This window comes from Ischnura elegans, chromosome 8, assembly GCF_921293095.1.
Source record: "Ischnura elegans chromosome 8, ioIscEleg1.1, whole genome shotgun sequence".
Taxonomy (NCBI): Eukaryota; Metazoa; Arthropoda; class Insecta; order Odonata; family Coenagrionidae; genus Ischnura; species Ischnura elegans.
Window position 1 is genome coordinate 18253242 of NC_060253.1, and position 10589 is coordinate 18263830.

At 37.9% G+C, this 10589-nt stretch overlaps 1 protein-coding gene across 2 annotated transcripts in view; it reads right to left on the bottom strand.

Annotated features, from left to right (window-relative positions):
* Positions 1 to 3826, bottom strand: part of LOC124163963 (cell death abnormality protein 1-like) — a 41820-nt gene extending 37994 nt beyond the window's left edge. For both annotated transcript variants that reach the window (XM_046541100.1, XM_046541098.1), the window contains exons 1-3: positions 3758 to 3826; positions 3310 to 3427; positions 1628 to 1759 (exon numbers count right to left, since the gene is read on the bottom strand). In XM_046541100.1, coding sequence (XP_046397056.1) covers positions 1628 to 1759; positions 3310 to 3427; positions 3758 to 3763 — 256 coding nt within the window. In that variant the 5' untranslated portion in view covers positions 3764 to 3826. The remainder of the gene's footprint in view (positions 1 to 1627; positions 1760 to 3309; positions 3428 to 3757) is intronic.
* Positions 3827 to 10589: the final 6763 nt, after the last annotated feature.

The window sequence follows — 10589 nt, forward strand, 5'->3', positions numbered from 1 at the left end:
AGTGTAGTCTTTAAGAATATGATTGTTGTCACTCGTCATTGTTTAGATTTTCTAAAAACGAAACTGTCAAGAAATTCGTTCAAATTCCTTTTTCCGGCGACTACGTTTTTTCCCTTTTCTCTCCTTCTAAGGGAAATCGGTTCCAGTAAAGTTAGGGATGAAATAACGAACGATCTCGTTGCTATCCAAGCGTGATTCGTGGCAGTTAGAATTAAATTTGCAAAATGTGTGGTAATGAATTACTGGAGAAGAAATAACTTCCCACAAAATAGCTATATCATTCGGGGTACCCAATATGAGACTGTCGAATTCATGAAATATCAAGTAATCACACTATATTATGATCTATCGTGGAATAAACATATTCGTGAAATAATAGGTCAAGTTAAATCGTAAATTGGGTTTTGTTGGAAGAATATAAAGGAAAGTGCGACGACAAAGTGAGAGAAATTAGCCACTTCACCCTCGTTAGACCACACCTAGAATACGCTGCTAGTGTTCGGGACCCTCACGAAATAGGCTAAAAAAGTTAGAACGCGTGCAGAGAAGATCTGCCAAGTACGTGAATATTCCTCACAATAGTCTTGTTAGTGACATGATGCGAAAAGCGACGGCGGTAGGGACCGTGTGATTCAGAAAAATGATCACTCGAGCGATCACTTTTCCGGTCGCGAAAAGCGAATGATCTCCGAGAGTGACGGGACAAATGATGGTGTGATTCACGCTTAGGATGACGGCAAGGAATTTGCGTGCGGAAGCTGTTGATTTTCAACCCTTCACTGCATTTTGTATCGTAAATGAAACACTACACTTTTTGCCGTTTATTTCCGATTATTTTTATTATTATTCTTCCTCTCCAACGCATGGTGCACCAGATACGATACACATCGTCAAGTATGTGGTTCTCGAAGCAGTCAGTTGATGCCAAAGGTGATCAGCTTCTAATTATGCTGAAGGAAGTCAGCTCCTCGCACAGTGGCGCCGACTCCATGGGGCCAGAGCCCCCTCAAAAATTCATTATGGGTGAGAGGAAAAAGTGTGTTAGGCTTGTCGATTTTTCCTGGAGTGTCCAGATATCGAGATTCGAGTAATCAGGGTTCTAATGTTGATCATATGACTCTTCTAAAATGCTTAAAAAACTTGAAACTGACTACTCATAAAATTTCCCGGGACAAGATCCCCGGTTTGGGCCACCAAATATTTTTTGCAAGTCCGCATCTCTGTCCCCGCATGATAAACGAGGAAGAGGATTTACCCGAGTGATATCTACACGTGCAATCACTAACCATCATGCGCCAACGAGAAGTTTTCAATGACTAAGTGAAATGAAAACCTTTTGTGGAAAATTTATAAATCTGTGATAAATATCTATTTAATGTAAAAGTTGTCTATAACCACAATGTATCATATGTGATACATATTAAAATGTTCCCTTAAAAATAAAAAAAATAGCCGAACAAAATATTAAAATGAGGTAACCGAAGCGTTTCAAGTTGTATTTTAAAAAGAAAAAAAAATTGGTACGCATTTAGAAATTCATGCAGTTAAGGATTAAGGTTTAGTTATATCATTGGAAGAACGGGAGGTGCCATTTTGGTCAATACGTATTCACAAGCGTGAGACTTACCTGTCAAGCAGGTCATATCAACGTCGCGGTATCCGTCATCGCATTCACAGAAAGACCCAAGGCCACTTTGACAGTGGGAATGTTCAATAGCCATGCAGTCTTCATCCCCGTTACACTGGATCCCTAGACCCCCTGTAAATAAGCAAAAGTGGGAAACTTCAGATATTAAGGTAGTTAAAGTTGAAGTCTAGAGATGTACTCGGGCAGGGGCGCAGCCAGGAATTAAGGCTGAGGGGGGTTTAGGTTCAACTAATACCGGGGTGTGTGGTGGTACGGAATACTCTCCAGGATAAGCGGTAGGTGCGAGATTAATAAATTGCGGAATTTTGAGATAAACGGTTCAAAATGGTGAGTTTTACGGCTTTCTGAGGAATGTTTTATTAATCCTTACACTATTCTATTAGTAATATCAATCCAATTAAGTAAAATGGATTAAACTTAAAAATTTCTCTGAGCTCTGGGAGGGGGGGGATGTTGTTTTATCCCCCAAAACCACCCCTCGCTGCGCCACTGACTCGGGCTGCCTATTACTTGCACAAAAAAGTAGCAAAAAAATTGAAACAGGAAAAAATCATAAGGAATTAAATACGAGTGCAATTTTGCACCTCAGCACAAGGCAAAGGCCAAAGATGATTTTTTAAAAGGTATTCACAGCAGTCAACTTGAGTTGTGTCAACACAGCTTCGAACCTTTGCACACTGAACTGTTGCCGTCAAGCATAGGGGCCAACTAGCTAGAGCCAAGGATCCCTGTGGCCTCGCAACTCCCGGAATATACCAGATTCCCTGTGAATGCGGAGAAGTTTACTTGGGTGAATCTGGCAGGACAATTTCCACGAGAATAAAGGAACATCAAAGGCATTTCAGGGTATGTCAACCTGAAAAATCTGCAGTGGCCGATCACGGCATCAACCAAAACAATGCCATTCATTGGGAAGATGTGAAGATCATCTCTCTTGAGAAGAAATATTTGGAAAGGATTACGAAGGAGGCCATAGGGAAGCGGCTAACGGACAATAGCTTCAATAGAGATGGCGGTTAATCCCTCAGTAACGTCTGGAAACCCGTATTGTATAAAATCCGATTGGCTAATACCAAGGACCAATCAGAGGGAACCTAAGATCCCGGTACTGATATATGAGACGAACACTTTCCGAGAATTCAGCCCCGAGAATGGAGTACGACTCGAACCCCGAAACGTCGGGAGCCTTGAAGGAGATTACCCGATGAAGCACCCGAACAGCAGGTTTTCGCAGGTTTTTCACGCCCCCCTTCTTGTGTGGGCGTTTTCCTGCAGTGGGATTTTTCGCTGAAGGATATTACACCCTTATCCTCATGTTTTTTTCCCAAAAACAGAAATCTTTTTTACACAAAATTTTCACATATAGTTGCTTATATTTTTGAAATTTCACAAGTGTATATTGTATATTCTTTGTATTGTAAACGTTTGTCTACCATTTTTTAATATGCTTGCATTGACGCTATCGAGGGGTTAGGTGGAAGAGGGGACTTTTTAGTCTCAACCTCGCCCGAATAAAGACATTTTATTATTATTATTATTATTATTAACAGCGTTCCCTACCAACATACGCCGGGAAAAAATCAGCTCTTTTTTCAGTTATTTCAATGCTTTTTACAGTTGTTATTTGTAAGTGTGATATGGCAAAAATCCAGCATAATTACTTGGCTTGACGATGACGCTGCCGTTTCCTGGACTCAAAACCTCGACCAACAGCAACAGGAAAATAAATGCCGAGGAAGTCATCATGGGTTTGCTATCCTTCCAGGGTAACAATCCACTCTGCGCATAGTAAGAGAAATGTGGAAGGCTAGTGCATTTTAACATTATAATTCAAGAAAAAACCGAAGATATTTGTGACATCGCCCCAGTGAGATTTCGATAACAAAACCTCTAGTTATATAATCCAAGGATGAAATTTGTCATGAAAAAATCATGTGGCTTAGCTGGGATTCGAACCCAACCACTACGCTATCACTTAACAGCCAGCATCAAATTTATGACATAAAATAGCATAATAAATCAGTACATTAGATATCATATTTGTTTTGACATTCCACAGAACCATTTTTAACCCATTTTTAAAATCACAATCACCGGAGTCCCACTAACCTGCATTGGTTCCGCAGTGTTGGTCTCTTGGGAAAGGCTGACTAACTTCGATTGAAAAGTGAAGAAGTATTCAAAGGCTTATATACTCCGTGATATCACAATATATTTAAGGCCTCAGAAGACGTATCTATTTCAATTAACGGATGCGTCACTGCCGTAGAAAATACAAGTGGATATTATCAGGACACGTCATTTCAGAATTATTGGAATTGAGCAGCTATAAAATGTTCCACTATTCGGATACAATAAGATAGTGCGAAGAGCTATAAAAGGAGGCAAAAGCTTCTGATATCACTTTCTTGGGAATTAATAGATTAGCAAATGCAACCGAACTGATGTGTAGGTTATTGGAGGTATAATTCTCTCGGCGACAGAAGTATTTCTTCATTGACGACGGCTTCGTTTGATCTGGACCCTGTGTTGCTAAAGCGTCTTTCACGTCACGTTCAGTATCATTGAAACGTTCTAACGGGAAACAAATGAACTTCCATTTTCGAGGAAATTCTACAATCGTAATCTTAAGTCAACAATCCGAAGATTGGTTTGACGCAGCTTTCCCCCCTACCCTCCAATCTGATAAGCTTTTTCATATTTGTGTATTTTGTCTCTTTAGCATCCCAAGTAAAATATCCTATATAATTCATTCGGGGCCGTCCTTTGCCTTTCTTCCCAAAAACTCGCCCGTCGACGATAGGCTTCCGCCTGTTGGTGGGACCACTTCCGGAAACTAATAACGGTTATTTCAATAACACAATGCCCTCTTGAAGAACTGTTGTTATTTAAGAAGCATGTTATAATGATACAGTAAGAAAAAGTAACTAAAATTTGATTTTTTAAATGAAGTTATATCGTTTGCTAAAAATCTCCATGAAATATCTCCTATAATTTTTCCCCCATAATAATATATGCTGTAATAGCCAGGGTTAAACATGCTTTTCGACGAAAAAGATATTCATAATCTCTTTGAATATATTTGGCGAGCAGTTTTAAATGTTTGGGCCCACGTAAAGAAATTGAATGATTAATTGAAATGGAAAACATTTCGGTTTGGGAAATATACATAAATTATTTGTTCTTAGAATATTGGAATGGTCACTTGCCATTTTCCACGATTTCAAACTTCTATTTTGACCTAGGTTTCCATGTTACTATATCATCTTCAAGGTACAAAATGGTTCATTCACAACCATTTTGTACCTTGAAGACGATATAGCAACATCGAATCCTGGGTAGGAATAAAAGATTATAATCGTGGAAAATTGTAAGTGTTTATTTCAATATGGAAAACTTCCTCACTACCACGCTTGATTCTTCTTATTTTGGTCCTAGAATGTACGAACAGAGCTTATCCAAGACTTATGGGCTGTGACCATTACGGAGGTAGAATTACTTTAGCAACTAGTAACAAGGGCGTTTTACAGGATCAAAACTAGGGGGGGGGGGAGCCATGGTCGCTCAATTTGTAACCTTTTAGCAAGGAAAGGTGAATAAAACCAATATTTAAAGAAAATTATAACAGCGCTTTTCTAGTTATAAAAATTATTTGCTCGAAAAAAAGAATATTTGTCTCATGAAGAAGAAGTTACATGTCTCATTGTTCGTGGGCTTAAAGAATGTTTGTTGAAAACTTTGGTATCTCGGTAATATAACTGCCGCTTTTACTCGCGGTGGAGAACAAACGAAATCATGTGGTCAACTCCAAGGCTGTATTGGCGCCTTTCCGTCACAATGCGGAGGATTTTCCTTGTCAATACATAGCTGTAGATGAAATATAGATTCATTTCCAATCTACAGAGACAAAAACAGTCGAAACAATGGAATCGGAAGGTGAATAGGCTCCAGAGTAAGCGAAGATGGTGAAATATGGCGGTTAGGTCACGGCAACGACATTTTGGAATAGAGGAATAATCTACATCGAATACTTAAAAAAGAGAAAAGTGCTAACAGGAGAGTACAAGTTGGCCTCGTTATTGGACTGTTTTATGGTGAAAATTAAGAAAAGCGTCCTCATTTGAATGAGAAAAAAGTTCATTCTTCAAAAGAAAATGCATAGTTGCAAACCTACATATATATCATCCTTATTTAGACATTTGATGGATATACACTGCTGCTTGGGATGGGAATATTTTCAGAGTTTTTATGCATCATTTCAGGAATAATTACCTAATAATTAGATTGGTATTTTTAAAAATTGTGTAGTGCTGCAGAATCAAAAGTGGTGCTCATATAATTCAAGTTGAGTTGTCTGCGCATCACCATGTATTATGTCTAACTATCTCATTTTTGTGATTGCTGACATTTTTAAAATGAATTTATTTGTTATTTATAAGGTTGATGATTTTATGGTGACATTCATTGCTTTATTGGATGTTTTCCTCCTTTAGATGTTTTAAATTTAAGATACATACTAGATTGCATCAACGAAGAAGTGTGTTTTTTGGCATTTTAAGATTGCTATAGTAACCTCAAACTAACAACTTACGGTCAGAAATGACATGAGCGTGTGGAATGGAGGACGCGCAGTTGTCCTACCTGCGCAGTACCCGCATGTCGCTTGTTTTCAGTGGTGCCGACTCCATGGGGCCTGAGGGGACCCGAGCCCCCCCGAAAATTCGTTACAGATGTGAGGAAAAAATGTGCCAGGCTTGTTGATTTTCCCCGGAGTGTCCAGATATCGATATTCGAGTGATCAGGGTTCTAATGTTGACCATATGACTCTTCTAAAATGCTTAAAAAACTGAAAATTAACTACTTATAAAATTTACCAGGGAAAGGTCTCCGGTTTGGGCCCCCCCAAATATTTTTTGCACGTCGGCACCTCTGCTTGTATTCATTTTTTGCTGAGCTATCGGAGTTTGAAAAAAGAAACGGCCCTCGCATTTTGATCTAACAATTCCTTTGCTTCGATATTTGGAGGAAAGTTTGAAGAGAAATATGCGAAGCGTTCACAGAAATTAAAAGAAGTTTTTATGTTAGATACGGCGATTCTTCAGAGAAGAAAGGAAACAATCAGATGCTACATATGGAGCATGTTTTTCTATGGAAGCGAGGCTTGGGTGTTGGCAGCATCAGAAAAGTCAAGTTACTCTATCACCCTAATATACGTATATACGAAATACAATTTTAATTTTTGGCAAAAATGCTATTTTTTACCTTTTTTCATGCCAATCTACTCCTCTACGGCTAACAGTGGTGACGGAAATCAAAAAAACATTCACAAACCCTAAATTTTCAATATAATTATGTAAAGTAAAAATTGAGCAGTATGATAATATAATGTCTAAGGATTGAGGAACTATGGCTATTTAAATATTGAGTTCATCCATAAAGTCACCAGAAGCCGTTAAAAATGAGAAAAAATAATAGAAAAAATTCCAATCGGAATTTACGCAAAAATCGAGTCTTTACTTTCGCTCGTGAGTCGATAAGCTTGTTTTTTTTATTGATTTGTAAGCATAATTTCTGAAGGAATTAACGTTTCCTAAGAATAATACGTAAGTATATATTAATTTCAATAACTTTTTCATATAATAAATAATTGAACATCGAAAGGTTTACTATTTTTTTCTCTATATATATATATTGGCAGCCGCGCGACCCGATAATAAGCCACGAAAGTTTCCCAATGTGGTTCTTGCTTCAATTGAAAGCAAATAAACTTTCCACCGATTTGATTTTCATTCCGATTATTAGGAAAGGTGCTGAATTTAAAAGTAAAGGCTAATATTTGGCCACTAGTGCAATAACACTCAACAAAATTCACTAACTCTTGATTAACTTTGTGCTATTCCATTATAAGTTTTCCTGGATATTAAACAATTCTTTATTACAGAGCGCGACCCGGGTTTCAATGAGCTATCATATCATCTTCAGGCACAAATTATGATTTGTTTATCTTATTCTTGTAACCTAGTTACGTGATGAATTTTATAACGGACGACAGATTAGGGGAAAAGGATGGGTAATTATATTCATTTATAAGAGTACTGTCCTGAATTTCAATAATTTTTAATGTTTCTAACTACTCTGTGTAGAGTCCAATTCGTGGCGGTAATTGCAAAATTTTAAAATATTCATATTGAAATCGTTCCTATGGCAGTTTCAAATTAAATGTTTAGCAAAATTAATTTTTTAATCTTTGTTGTTTTTGTAAGCACTTAAATGTTCTTTCTTCCTGATTTCAAAACTTATTCCTGCCTGCAACACGTATAAACCCATACAAGCGCTGTTTTTCAATGAATACACTCCACAATATCTATCCAATTGGTCCATCTGTTCCTTACATTTAGCAATAAATCAGTCCCGGTTCGCGCTCTGTAAAAATGAAGTGTTATTAGTAATTGTGTGATATCCAAGAGAACCAATAACACTTTTTATGGCAATTTTGAAAGTGGAAAGTTCGTCGTGGCGCAGCTAAGAGTTAAATTTTACGGATGCTCTCGCGGTGATTAAATTGATGAAGGTTTTTTATGGTTAATATAATTAAACATTAAAAAGTTTTTTTTCCTCCAAAAAATGAGTCTACTCGGAATTATCGTGAAAAAAATCGTCAATGAATTTACGATTGAAATGGAGGCTACTGATGTTCGCAGGTGAAAATTTATTATTTCGGGATTTCTTTCGGAGAGATTTTATTTTCTTACCATTCTTATTGTTTTCTTACGAAAGCCTGATTGAAACTATCATTTTTTCCATCCTATTCGAGGGACAGGCTAAAATGATGGCATAAGTGATAGTGGAAAAATGACCATTTCGCTTATATCACCATTTTCCGCCTATGCTCTATAGGGATGGCAATTCCATCCCTTATCCCTTCATTGGGCATACCCCTTTTCCCATCGCTGGCACGGCCTTTCAGTCAATCAGGAAAGCACGGCTGCTCACATCGATCGTAACGCCACGCTCGGATTTAAATTGAATGACAGGGCTAAATTCAGAAACAGACGGAATAAGCGATTTAAAAAAACTGCAGTCAATGTGAATGACCGAATGATGATACAGAAAGTGATAGGTCAATGAGCAATCACATTCAATGTCCCTGAAAACCTATCACAGGAGATATCAGTCAATACCGCTACATACTACCACGGAATTAGCCGCCACAAAAAGGCGTGTGGAAGGGGGTGTTAAGGCAAGAGCCGATTACAGATGAAAAAGGCAACACTCCAATGAAATTACGACTAGCATTAATGATAAATAACATTAAGTTATAGCATCATTAATTTTACTATACGCTTTATTTATAGTTTTCTTTTAGTCCTGTTTGGTCAATTTGAAAGCAGTTGCCATTGCGCAATGTTTTTGTTTGTTAATTGATTGCACTTATTGTCAACACACGAATCACCCGTTGCTATGCTTAGTTGAGGAAAAACGAATTCCCATATATATCCGTTCAGCTAAATATCTTTCTTATATTACCGTTTCTTTCGGACCTATAAATATCATACGGCTATTTATGTCGCTATGAAAGATATCCATTCTCAATTGTTCAGGCAATCCAAGCATTTAATTATATAAAAAGGTAATGCTCGAGAAAAATAATTTACGACCAGCATTCATTAAAGTCTTTTATGGTTCGGGGTAAGATCGAATTCCCACATTTTTCCTCTATGACGAAATCTGTCGAAAAAGTCTTGTTACTGTAAGATCCACGGTGATTAAATTGATGAGGGTTTTTATGGTTAACGAATCGTCCGATTGTTAAATAATCATTCTCCCATTGGGAGGTCTAACACATGCAATCCCCTTTTAAAAACTATTTGGCAGTGCGCTCAATGGGAAATATTTCTCTGGATTCCGTACACGAAGACATCGTGAATAATCGCTAGCATTCACACGAGCGGTTGTAACACGATGCATCACTGCAGTTCAACTCGCTACGTCCTCGCAGAAAAATCTTATCGCGTTGGATTTTCTCTGCGTGAAAGCGGCAGTACGCCTGGGATTTGGAATTTGTGTTTGTTTATGGGAAGCTTATAGGTGTGCAAATATGCAGGAGTGGTTCTAATGGGAGTGTCGAATGCTATTTATTCCATTATTCAATATTATTTCGAAGTTTTAAGCATGGATATTTCGAATCTTCACCAAACATGAGATAAATGTTAACCCTACATATTATACCACAATCACTGAGGTGCGTAGATTAGCATTACACATACCCAAAGAATCACTGTAGATCCCGTACGAAGTCATCGTGAATGATCGCTAATATTTTCAGTCGCGCGGTTAACATGGCGAATAACTGCCGTTCGGCTGGCCGCATTTTCGTCAATGTTTGCTTAAAATGCAGTGAACTGTGGTCACGTACGAACCGTAGGAAGAGATCGTTTGTGTATAGGCCTTCGGCATGACGCAATTCAGAGTTGAGGGCGGAGAAAAAATATCGCATCGACTATGCGAAGCGACTCTGAACATCGTTCAGTTGCTGGGTAACCGTGTGACGAGAGTGTTGAGTTCTATTCCTGAGTGTGCCTTTTCTGTTTAGTGAAGAAATTATTCCTGTGTTCTCATAACATGAAGGAAGTGTTTTACAGTTTTATAAGATGTTAATCTTTCGCGGTGCAAAGTGAAGTTGGATTAATAAAATAATCCGTATTTGGAAATCTCTGGTTTAGCGCATGGTGCATATAGTGTCAAGTGTGTTCAATGGTATACCTGTGGAAGCACCTTTTGGTGATTGTGTTGTATTGTGTAGCTTGTTGGGTTAACATTTAATAAGTTAAGGAAGTAAAGTATCAAACGATTATCGGAACTTACGAGATGGCTTCTTTCTTGTGGAAAGCGTCTAATGGCTCCAAATATACATAAATAAGCAAGTAAGGATAATTTTCAT